At 42.7% G+C, this 12857-nt stretch overlaps 1 protein-coding gene across 5 annotated transcripts in view; it reads right to left on the minus strand.

The window, feature by feature from the left end:
- Positions 1-90: 90 nt before the first annotated feature.
- LOC311141294 (EMI domain-containing protein 1-like) overlaps positions 91-12857 on the minus strand; it is a 66570-nt gene continuing 53803 nt past the window's right edge. For 2 of the 5 annotated variants that reach the window (XM_084176584.1, XM_084176582.1), the window contains exons 9-16: positions 9265-9381; positions 7038-7127; positions 6131-6183; positions 5921-5983; positions 5763-5807; positions 5474-5518; positions 2282-2372; positions 91-1887 (exon numbers count right to left, since the gene is read on the minus strand). In XM_084176584.1, coding sequence (XP_084032710.1) covers positions 1748-1887; positions 2282-2372; positions 5474-5518; positions 5763-5807; positions 5921-5983; positions 6131-6183; positions 7038-7127; positions 9265-9381 — 644 coding nt within the window. In that variant the 3' untranslated portion in view covers positions 91-1747. Of the gene's footprint in view, positions 1888-2281; positions 2373-2582; positions 2668-5118; positions 5341-5473; positions 5519-5762; positions 5808-5920; positions 5984-6130; positions 6184-7037; positions 7128-9264; positions 9382-12857 lie in introns of those variants that run through there. The other 3 variants (XM_084176583.1, XM_084176585.1, XM_084176586.1) reach the window with 3 other exon arrangements.

The following is a 12857-nucleotide window of genomic DNA, read 5'->3' on the forward strand; positions in this document are numbered from 1 at the left end:
TTGTGTTAAAATGTACGCTGTGGGCTAAAAGGAAAAGACAAGAGTACCCAAATAAATGTCATTATGAAAAGAATGAGGACAATGAACCTGTTAAAAAACACAAAACAATTATTTATTATAACAACCATCTAGAAGATTTTTTTGCACAATAACACATTAGCAAGCAATTTGAAATCGGCCCAAAATGGATATGACGTTACATACAAAACAAGAAACAGCTATTGATATTTTTTTTATAAAGAAACACATTTGATCAAGGAAGCATATTTTTTTTACTGTGACAGAGAAATCAGTCTAAATATACGAAAAAAGTATGAAAAATGTATGCACTCACTACTGAAAGTCACTCTGGATAAGAGCGTCTGCTAAATAACTAAAATGTAAAATGTAAAGAAAGAAATAGTGGTACAAAGTTACACAAACATGTATTCAAGTTCCAGTAACAGGTCCTCTACTCCTACTGTGTGGTGTGTGTGCTTAGGACTGAAGCTGCTGTAGGAGAAAGGGTCTCTTAGAGATGACATTGCTTTAGCTTGTGGGTTTAAAATAAATGTGATGTGTCTTACTACTGACAGTTTATGCACGAGCTGCAGCTTGGGGTTTGAAAGAAATGCAGGAATTTGATCACATATCAGAACTTTGTAGAAGATACTTAGCTATAAGGGTTTGAGTTGTGTATTTAGGCACCGTTGTTGAGAAAATACTGTCTAAAAATGTAGAAAGTGTAGAAAAGGATAGCACAGGACTAAATGTATGTGCAACAACATAAATCTACACTAGAATGTGAATAAAATAAATACAGTTACATCTCTTGTGTGTTTGATTTAAAGGGGGGATATCAGACACCAAGACACATACACTGATATACTAGACTTTTCATAACATGTCACTATTAACTGACACCTCAATGGGAAAGGTGTGTAATGTCTTCATCTTTATAGTGCACTACATAACAAGGATTAAAACAATATTATAGAACCAACAGGAATATAAGAGGAAGAGGTTTGTTTGTGTACGTGTGTGTCTTGCAGTCTGTACATGTTAAATATATTTAAATAAGTAAACCTCTGAGATTCCCGACATTGTTAAAGTCCAAACAAATTCTCAGAGCCAGTCTCTTTTTTTCACACTTGATTCCTTCTTTAATTGACCCTCATTTATACTATACTGCAATGACCCTTATAGTCCAGAATTGTTTTCAGTTGAATGAGCACCATTAAACATATCAAGCTTTTTAAAGGAAAACTCCACCCAAAAATGATCATATGATGCAAAATGCATCATACAGGGATGAATTCTGTATTTTGAAAGTTACATATCTTGAAAACTGTATTGCTGACAAGCAAAACATTTTGGGACTATGTCAACAATGGACTAATGAAACAAATACCAAAATATAGTTTTTGGGTGGTTTTCCTTTTATCTTACAAGAATCTTTGCATGTTTTCCGAGGCCTGTAGGATATTATCTTGAAATATTTCCTAGCTGTAGCCACAGGGATGGGACACAGGGGGAGCCATGTGTCTATGGGGAGGTGTGTGTTGGGGTAGAGGTGGGTGGTACTGGTTCCCAATGGAGGTGGGAAGACTCTGGAGCACCAGTGGAGCTTCCCTGAGGTGTCCCCCACCTTTCATCTGATGGTACAGCCGTCAGAGGGTATCAGATAAGGTCTGGATCAGTGGAGTGCCAGAGAGACCTAAGGGAGGGGTGGTTAGACCCTGTGATCCTCAGAGACGCAGCAGGGAGGCTACTTCCCCTGAACCTTGGTGTCCGAGGACAGAGGAGGGGAGACGAGCCGATAGGGTAGGGCTCCTGCCCGCTTATTCCTGTAGAAACCGCCTGGGGACGCAGTGCCAAACGGACCATCTCCAGACCCTAGATCAGGCTCTGTTGAAGAAACAATGAGTTGGGGCCATGCTACCCTATACATACATATATGAGACATACATATAAAATACTTAGTTAATAGAGCACATTATTAAATATAATAAAGCATTTATATGATGTTGCTATAGGTGGCTGATTATATATTTATCATTATGATGTGCCTAGAGATGAAAGTAATTTAAACAAGTCTAAATCTTTGAGTTGCATGCATTTATTTAGTGAATAAATTAACATTTACTGGTAGATGTCTACTAATGTGAGTCCAGTTAGAGCAACAACTTTTAAAGCAAAAAAAATACATAAAATAGCATTTTACGTATGATCCCTGCATGCCTAATGCAGTAGATAATGTAATCTAGCCTGAATGAGGGGTGAGGATGGTTACCAGCGTTACCTGGCCAGATGATAGCCTCCAGCAGTGTCACCCTGCGAGCCAGAAGCTCCAGGTCAGCCTGCAAGTCTTGGAACATCTTCAAACTAATGTCCTATCAGAGAACAGTAACAAGGGGACTGGGTGAGGGGTGGAGAGTGGACACACCAGGCCTGGTCCTGGGGCTGCCTGCCTCTGTCCATACCCCCTGTCCCACGTCCCAGGAATGGTGGAGGGTGGGGTGAGACCCAGCCTCATCTGACCCCTGCCTAAAGCTCACCCTGCTGCCTAAAGCTGACCATCCTGCCTCAGGCCTCCTACTCACCATGAATACCGATCATAGTCTCGAGGATTAAAACCCTCTCGGCTAAGATCTTCAGCGCTTCTCTGATCTGATGTATCCCGTCCCCCTGTGAAGATAGATACAGCCGTCAAGGTAAGGAGCACAAGCCAAACAAATTGCTCGCCAAGGTGCAAGTCATTTTCTCTCTGTCAATCCATTACAGCAGTTAGCGGGTTAAAACCAGTCCACGCACCCACCCCGCACCCCTTTACCTTATCCCTCCCCTGTATCTCTCTATATCCCTGGTTCTCTGGCCATGCTGCCATACCAGGCCAGACTTTGCCATGCTGGGCAAAAACAGCATGCACATCACAGTACATTCCTATGTTGTTGACATAACAAAAGTGTGGTAGACTGTCCAAGGCTTCAGGTTTGACCATGCCATCCACATTCCCTCTGGACTTGACCAAGATGAGCAGCTATTCAACCAGGCAAGTATTTTAGAGGGGTTGCATGACAAAATATTGATTTTTTAAAATGTTTGTAAAGAACCTTCTGAAGTCTTAGTATATTGCATGTACATAACTGTTAATACAGCTGTGGTCATAATAGCTGCCCATCCATCTCTCACTGTATTCAAATATGCTTACCAGATAAAGCCAGTACTCTTTTTATTGTTTCTGTTTAAAATGAGAAACAGATCAATATCTACTTTTCAAAAAAGACCTACTGGCTTTATGAGTAATGTCCTAAGAAATAAATATGAAACATAGAAAATAAAAACAGAAAGATAACACAGACACAAGCAATCATGTCAGTAACAGTTGATAAAGAATGCATGCACACTATTATGTTAGTGTGGATGCCTGAGTACTTTTCTCTTGGGTCAAGAAATAAACTGATTAACGAGTAGTGGACAAACCTCTACGGAACAAAAGGCAAGATTTCATTAAGCTACAGTACTGTATATCTATAAATCATATTAATGACTAATGTCCAGTGTGTTTGTGTTATTGTATGGCTCCACAATAACAAGCTCCTCTATGTCATGGTTTATTGATGAGGAGCAGATGGGAGCAGAACGGATAATGGGGCTATTGTGAGACCATTGAGGAGATAAGAAATCTATTTTTGGTTTGAAATACAATTTAGAGTGACCTTGCCTGGTTCCTGTGTTATTTCTGCATTTTTTGTTTTTACACTAAGTTAAACACAGAGTTTACATATGAGTTTGGCAAGCAAAAGAGACATGGCAAACAGTGCAGTAACTAAGGATGGGAGCATGCAGCCATGCATTGTGGGACACTGGAGGATAGCTGTATCCACTCACATTTCCAACCCCAGTCCACCCCACCCTACCCCACACACCCAGCACTAACCCACCACCACTGTTCCCACAATAACTCTAAATGGAGTGATTTGGCATATACATTTGACACATACTTAAGCAAAAAGGCCTGAGGGGGGTGTGGTATATGCCTTATTGCTATTATAAACTGGTTACCAACGTAATTAGAGCAGTAAAAATAAATGTTTTATCATACCCGTGGTATATGGTCTGATATACCACGGCTGTCAGCCAATCAGCATTCAGGGCTTGAACCACCCAGTTCATACTTAAGCAATAAGGCACGAGGGGGTGTGGTATTTGGCCAATATACCACATCTAAGGGCTGTTCTTATGCACGATGCATCACGGAGTGCCTGGATACAGCCGTTAGCTGTGGTATATTGGCCATATACCACAACCCCCTGAGGTGCCTTATTGCTATTATAAACTGGTATACAACGTAATTAGAGCAGTAAAAATAAATGTTTTGTCATACCTGTGATATACGGTCTGATATACCACGGCTGTCAGCCAATCAGCATTCAGGGCTCGAACCACCCAGTTTATAATAACATTTATACTATGTATACACAATATGTGCTGTACACTAGTTAAATTAACATATGAACATGTCATCCTTTGCATCATTTATATAATTTGTAGAAGGGTTTGTAAAAGCATGGCATGATCAAATATTGATCCTCAATATAACGATGTATTACATGCCACTCAACAGATTCTTATATATTCCATGATCTTTCCCTCAGTCAGTAAATGACTTAGCAGGTGTGAGGCAGGCATGTGTATGTATATGCCAATGCCAGATTCTCAGAATGTGACTGTGAAAGGTAGCCATGGAGACAGTAGCTTGCAGAGGGAGTCAGACAGCTTTAGGGTCGGACAGGAGTAGTACAGTGTTTTCAACAAGGGGCAGCAGTCCACAGCACACCCCAAGGACCAAAAAACCACAACAATCACAAAACCATCATGAAACAGAACACACACAAACAACAGGAACCACAATTCCACATGCAGCAAACTGACATACTATAAAGTAAATTAGTATTTTTTTAAACAAATGCAGGACCATTTACAGAACAATACTAATAACAATATAGATAAGTGAACAGTAAACTTCATAAAAAAGTGAAATCACAAAGATAAGTATGTAAATGTGGTGATTGGACATGGATCATAGTGGTACTTGCTGTCAAAAATCATTTAGATCACTTACATTTAGATTGTTCTTGTAAAATGAGAAAGATGCAAAGGAAAAGCAGTGATTAGACAGACACAGTAATTGTCTATACAGTATACAGTATTTATACAATTTAAGTACACTGTGGGGAAATTGACTCTTTCTCAATTAGTTTTTCTCAATTTCTCGCATCTTCTATCCTCACTTCCTTCTCAAACACCATTGGAGGAGAAGACCCAAGGTTCCTTCCGTTGGACATTCTCCTCCTATGGCTTTGAGAAGGATGCAAGGAGAGAAGATACAAGGAATCAAGGAAAGACTAATTGAGAAAGGGCCACAGTTTCCCCTCCTGCCTCCTGGTCTTATACAGCCCAGTGGTGTACAGCCCATCTCTGGTGGTCTTACCGGCAGGCCTTTCTCTCCTGGCTCTCCCGTGGCTCCTGGTACTCCCTATATAGAAACATGGAGTAAAGAGTAATGGCACACCTGTGATATCACTTCACTTGCATGACAGTACTGCCTTTGAAAAAGCAGCAGAAGAAACCCATTCTCTGAGTTTGTGAGATTGCTGGTTTGTATAGTTTACCATGGTTCATTCAGGTGTGACATGTGTAGGTTTTTCTCACACTAACGTGTGTGTTTATTAAGGCCATACTCATCAGGGCCACAGCTATACAGGAAGTAGGTGGCTTACCGGCTCTCCTATGAATCCTCTCTCTCCTGGATATCCCAGAGGACCCTAAGAAGCCAGTGGCAAGTTAGGAGTTTTGTCTCTCTATCTAGGGGATGTAAAGAATGGAATGAAAACATTAGGTGTGGTTGGGCCCTGGCTGGCCTGTGCATTGTACTCACTCTCTCCCCACGTTCTCCTTTTGGCCCAACCGGGCCGTGTATCCCAGGGGTCCCCGACTTCCCCTGTAGAGAGACAGAAGAAAAGGTTCAAAAAGACACATAACAAATTTGTAGAAGTGTGCATTAAGTGGATCTAATCTCACTCATATGATTATTATTTCTATTGCACCATTACACACTGCCCACTGTAGTGCTAAGGCAAAAACCTACGTTCTGTCCAGCTGGGCCAGGGGGTCCCATGGGGCCTTTGAGGCCTGGAGGACCTGTATGATGGGACACATAAGGACTGTGAGCATCAAGGTAATAAGCAGCTTTTAGGTCAAGTTGCCTTTATAGGCCAAGATAGGTTATTATCAGACACATAAGGCAAATTGAGAATGAAAAGAGAGACAAAATAAAGGAGAGAAAAAAATCTGAATTATGGATGAATGATAGGAAAGGGTTTCATGTTACGTGTGTTTTGGAACAGCTGGAACAAGTTAAGACAATCAGATTATGCAAAGGTATTTGGACTAGGACATAAACCACTGTTAAAAAGTATAACAAATAATAAGAAGTCCTTAGTCAGATGAATACTAACAACTGTGTCCCATTGAGTCTTCCTATTCCTAACTCCACTATAGGTGTGTAAAGAATTACTGGACTGGGCAAACCATTACATATATGGACATGCTTGTTATAATGTTATATTGAACACACTTAAATCTGCTTTGTTTGGTCATGATAGAAGTGATGCTAGATAAGTCTTATCCATCATAGAAGCTGGCCCAAGCTCACTCCTCTCACAGCTCACTTTAAACATGGGGATGGAAAAGGCTCATCTTGAGGCAAGAGGGACAGGCAAACAACAAATAAATCCAACATTTAAGAGACTGGGAGCAAATCCAACTTCCTCTAATGAGGAAATCAGAAGTTTCTAGATGAGAGTTGGGGACAGAGAATTTGTGTTTCAGTGAATCTGACAGAGAATGGAGACTTTGTTAATTATTATATTTAGTCCAGGGGCATAACTGGTAAGAGAACCCAAATTAATATGCAATTTAATCACTACACTGACATGATATTCAAACCAATATGTTTTCTGGCTGGGGACCAGGACAGAGAGGGAGATACTGACCAGCAGGTCCAGCAGGGCCTTGTGGGCCTTGAACAGGAGCCCCTTGTGGGTCAGGGAAGGTGTTGGAGAGGAGCAGCTCCTTGCCCTGACCTGGAATAGAGAGAACATGCACACATGTGAGTGGTTAAAAAGGACAATGACAAGAAGACTGATGGAGAACTTCATTTACTGAACTACATTACTGAAAAGTGCCTACAGGGGGCGATGCTCTCACACAAATGTTCAGGCTTCTTTCAGCACCATGCAGTACCAAACCATTACACGGTCCATCTTTTATATAGGTAAATGTAAAATATATAATATATAATATATGGCTAAATATCATATCATGATTATCACATTGTTTGCACTCATTTGTATGTGGAATTCATGTCCTACAGGTATACATGGTACAGTATTTAAGAATGACTTGCGTCACCTCCATTGACATTGTGCTGACAGAGCACTTCTGAGCTGATCTATATCTGTAGGGAAAGAGAGAGGAAAAGCGGTAGGAAGTGTCCCAGTGATAGGTGGAAGTGTGTGTTTTTAAAGGGTTGTCTCGGGCTGACAGGGAGCACAGTGTTAATGGAGTGCCACAGAAGAGGAGAGCAGGGAGGAGAAGGCCTATCAACGAGACACATCCTCCAGCTGCCACACTGACTTTAAACTCTGTTCCAGTCCCACACAACCCTGATAAAAATAGCTCAGGAGTTGAGGTGTCTGGCTGTTTTTCTGTCTGTTCGTCTGTCCGTCCGCCCTCCCACTAGTCCATCCTTCAGTCCGTCTGACTGTCTGTCTCTATTGAAACATTATTTTTATTTCTCTTAATTTCCAGCTCCTGTTCTCAACACCTTCTCTGACAGTGTGTCTATGTCCCTCTACTTTCCAACCCCACAATGTCCTGAGTTTACAACAGTCTTCTACAATGTAATGTCTATGATTTTCTAAGATTGCTAGGTTCATACATCCCCTCCTCCTCTCTACCTGTGACCCTGTCCCACCTGAAGATAGGAGGGTTTAGTCCCATTCTGCTGCAGGAGATTCCAGCCTCCAGATCGATACGGGAAAGCCAATAAGCCAGTGTTTTCCAAAGGAAGCTCAGCACAGAACCCCTGCGTCTGCTGCTTTCACTTTGATGTGAAAGAAATGACTCAGTCTCAGAATTCTCAATGCCAACCTTGATTTACTTACAGCTAGAATTCTCCATCTGTCAACCTACACAACCTACACTCTGCAGCCCATTTCCTCCTCTCTATTTTTGCCATTCAGCCCTCATACCTTCCCGTATTGCCTGAGCTCCAACCTTGAGTGATGCTGTATGTACCCCTGTTTCAGCTCCACATCTGGAAATGGTTGAGTGACATCAGCGGCGGACAGGTTCTTATCCCAGTTTGAGTCCCCCCCCCCCCTCTCTCTTTTCCCATCCACAGACTCAGACCCTCTCAACCTCCACTCAATCACCCTCCTCTCAGGCCTTTTTGTCAGGTAGACAGGACAGGGGAGAGGGAGAGGGAGTACCCGTTAAAACACATTTGTCTCTTTCTAATATCCTTACTTTTATTCCCTCTGCCATCCTCTCCATTTCTCCTTCTTTCACTCTCTCTCTCTCTTCTAACTCAAATAGAAGTTCAACATGACTCTATGTAATGTAATAGACATGGGGAACATGTTGATTTTCAGTGGAAATAGACAACATTAGTGAGAGCATCAACAGGTATTTGTTCTCCTTCCATCACCTATTTAAAGACCAAAGGAAGGTAGCATCCTCAGCCCACACCTCTCAGTAAACTACTGCCTCTGCAGATCCACTTATTTTGGACTCATGGCAAATTGATTCTGTGTGGACTGAGGTCACTTCCTCTGGTTTGGCCCAGAAAAAGACCACCTATTGTGAGAAGGGGAGGGGTGAGGGTGGTTGTCTGACAGGGACAGACTATGCATCTGGTTTTTCACCTCTGGGACATCTCCAAGTCCATAATACTGGGGTGTGAAAACTCATGAACTGCACTAGAATGGTCTACCATTTTCATACAAACCCAATGAATGGAAAATTGACCCAGATGAGCATGAGCGATGGTGACAAAGAGCAATTAGGGCTGTAAGGCACGCACATGGGCCTACATGACATCATAATTACAAATAAATTATTTGAGTGGGTGGTGTTCCATAACACTATTGTTAATCTGATGAATTGAGTGTGTGTGGTGTTGGATATGGCTGTCTGTTGTAGTGGTGCTCCACTTACCCCGGTCTGGCTCTGGGATGTGGGTGCTGGCAGGGGCTGGGGGTCCAGGGGGTCCTGGAGGTCCAGGAAGCCCAAGTAGACCCCTCTCTCCTGGGAGACCTGGTGGACCTTTGGGTCCTAGGGGGAGGGGAGATACACCACACTGTTATGCTGAGGGACAGCAGTGACATGACAATGACGGAAAGGGTAGGTAAAAACTCAGTGACAAAAGCAAGAACCAACATTGGCACAGCATTGGTGAACAGAGAAACATTTTTATCTCTTTTGGTATATCAATAGATTTTTAGAGTATATAGAGTATTCTCATCATTTCAAAGGGCACCAGAGGTGATCCCTTGATGAAGAGGTTTCACCCTGTGTTGCCTTTCTTGGCATGCATAGCAATGCCAGGGGAGTGCTGGTGAACCTATAAAAGGTGGTGGGTACAGGGCAATAAGATATATAGTAGAGAATGTAAAGGGAGGGAGAGTGAGGGAGAGAGAGCAAGCGCTGCATGGTGTATTAAGTTTCAGTGCTTGGCGGTTGTGTGAGGCAGGCTAATATCAGCAGCAGGAGAGGAGAGGGGGGCTGAGAGACTGACTTGTGTTCAGCTGTAATTAACAGGAGGAGGTCTCTTAATGGCCGTGTGCTGGGAGCTCAAAGGGAGACTTGGGAAAGCTCAAATAAACACCATTAAAGCCGGAGCGTATTAGCGGACTAGTGCGTAATAAATTAAATTCTGCCTGCGTCTGCACGAGCCGGAGTGGGTGAGCGTGCGCGTGTGTATATAACCTGTCCCAACAAGCCAGCTTATGTTCTCTCTCCCTCCCACAACGACTTCTCCTTTTGTTGAAAAAAGGCGAGAAGAAAAGCTGAGATGTGACTTGTCCCTGTGGCCCAGCTGGATTGGCTGCTCCATCCACAAACACAAACAAAGTGCCTCACCTCCCCACAGCAACATCTGACCTCATTGTTTGAACTTTCCTGAGGTAATGCTGTGCTCAACATGACCCCCGACCCTCCCCCATCCCCCACGCGCACGCACACACAACCCCCATCTATTAATCTATCTCCTTGACTTGTGACCTTGAATAATGGTCTCGAGGGTAATGCAACTGACAACAGCTATCATTGTGTTGCAATTATTGTATTAGCAACTATGAATAACTTCACATAATAATGGGTCATTTGTAATGTGTTATTACAGCTCTGATTGGATTTGACACCTCGCTGATTCATTTTCACTTAGCTTTGGTAAACATCGCAGCATAACTGACTGCGTTGCGGTTCTGCACTAGCTCAACCCCACCTGCAGGACCGTGACCCTTGGTCAGCAGTACAGTGGCACCGCTGGGTAGTCAAAGTGGCCTCTCCAGAGTCTGTGTTAGCATGACGTTCAGAGTCTGTGTGTTCCCATGACGTTAGGGCAAACAAGGCTCTATTTTTCCTGCAGAGTAATGGGGCCTTGAAGCAGCTGTGGGCTACGGTGTCAATGTGTGAGTAAAAGTGTGTGTGCGCGTGCTTGTGTGTGTGTTTGGTGTGTATGTGTGTACTGTATGTGTGTGTGTGTATGTGTGTGCGTGTTAGGGAATCCTAATTCTCTATACAGGAAACATGTCCTTTCTGTGCACTGATTAAGGGAAAAACAACCAAATACACATCAGTGCAGGGCTGCACACACTCCAACCCCAACCCCAACCTCACACTGCTTCCCTCCCTGCAGAAAAGTAGCAGTCCCTGTGAGTGTGATTCAATCTCCACTTGAGTCTTTATGAATCTGTCTCCCAGCGCACGCTCACACACCATGTTATATTATTCTGTTTTCACCCCTCCTGAGTTCATTACTTTCCCTTACTCCTTCACCTTACCCACCTGGAACTATCACCACCAAACATGCTCTCATAACACTCAGGGTTTCTGTTACATCAAACACAGTCTTGTCACTGTTAACATTTGTCTTATGTGCAACGTACAGGAAGAATTCAGCATGTGGAGAGAGAACATAGTTTTGGATAGAAACTCTAGTTTACCCTGAGAATACACATAATACAATAGGGATAGGAAAACAATAACACCGCAGACATATGGAAGGCATGAGGAGACAGGACTTGTATACATAGCTCATGTTCATTTCAGATTGGATTCACATGGTGCTTCTCAGAAAGTTTTGTAGTTTAACTTTTGCTCTACCCAGCAGCAGCAGGCACAGAGCAGGGGTCATATGTCCCTCAGAGAGGGAAGGACACACACTGACTACATGTTCCATACAGAGAGGAACCAGAACCACAGCCGCCAGCTACAACACGTTATGACAAACTTATATTACTATTTATTTTATTATCATTAAACTTGTAACTGCCTGCGATGCCTGGGGATTTCTTGTTTTACGACTGTTATTTATTATTTGTCCATAACCATTTAGCCTCGAATATAAGCAACAGATTTGAGCTTTCTTTATGTTGTTGAACGAACGACTCTGGTTGGTCAGCAGGCAGGAACAACAGCGAGTGTTCTGAGCCATAGGGGTGTTTTGTGTAGTCTGAGGACAAATATTTTGGCAACCATGCTGAATCAGCATACTCCGTATTTAGTCTTATTGTTGAAAAGTCAAAGTTATCACCATGCTGTCCACTGAGGAACTGCTGTGTTTTTCATGGACTACAGCATGGGTTTGTGGAATGGCCGAGTGGTTTCACAGAAAGACAAACACTCTGATGCAGGATGTCATGATGCAGTTTGTTGCAGTTTGTTGAGATAGATCTGAGTGACTTTTCCACAATTTTTTCAGGTCTCAAGTCATTAGTGAGCAACATACACTCAGGGTTCTTGTTTGCTCTTGTCACACCCTGGCTCTGGGACTCATTATGTTGAGCCAGGGTGTGTTCATTCTATGTGTGTATTTCTATGTTGGTATTCTGTTGTGTTTAATTCTATGTTTGCCTGAGTGACTCCCAATCAGAGGCAACGAGTGTCAGCTGTTGGCTGGTTGTCTCTGATTGGGAGCCATATTTAAACTGTCTGTTTTTCCCTTTGTGTTTGTGGGTTTTTGTTCCAGTTGGTCCAGCTGGGGCGGCAGGTAGCTTAGTGGTTAAGAGCGTTGTGCCAGTAACCGAAAGGTTGCTGGTTCTAATCCCCGAGCCAACTAGGTGAAAAATCTGTCAATGTGCCCTTGAGCAAGGCACTTAACCCTAATTGCTCCTGTAAGTCGCTCTGGATAAGAGCGTCTGCTAAATGACTAAAATGTAATGTAAATGTAATGTAAATGTCTATGTTACCTAGGACGTTACGGAGTCGTTTGTTGTTTTGTTCATTGTCCGTATTTATCACTAAAGATAAATAAACATGTTCGTTCATCACGCTGCGCCTTGGTCTATTCCATACGACGATCGTGACAGCTCTGGCCTAGTGAGAGTATTGTCATAGTTTTGTCAGAGACAATGGGTTAAGTGGGGTGGGTACGCATACAATCACCCTGTTCCCACAATTATCTTTACGACATGTGTATTTATTGACAAACAGTGTCAACGTCTTGTAAGACAAGAAGCATTTGTTTGACATCGGTGCACCCTGCTTAATCAACTGTAAACATGGAACTATCTTCATATGGTATTCAT

This window comes from Coregonus lavaretus, assembly GCF_964263955.1.
Source record: "Coregonus lavaretus genome assembly, chromosome: 14".
In the NCBI taxonomy this organism is placed as follows: domain Eukaryota; kingdom Metazoa; phylum Chordata; class Actinopteri; order Salmoniformes; family Salmonidae; genus Coregonus; species Coregonus lavaretus.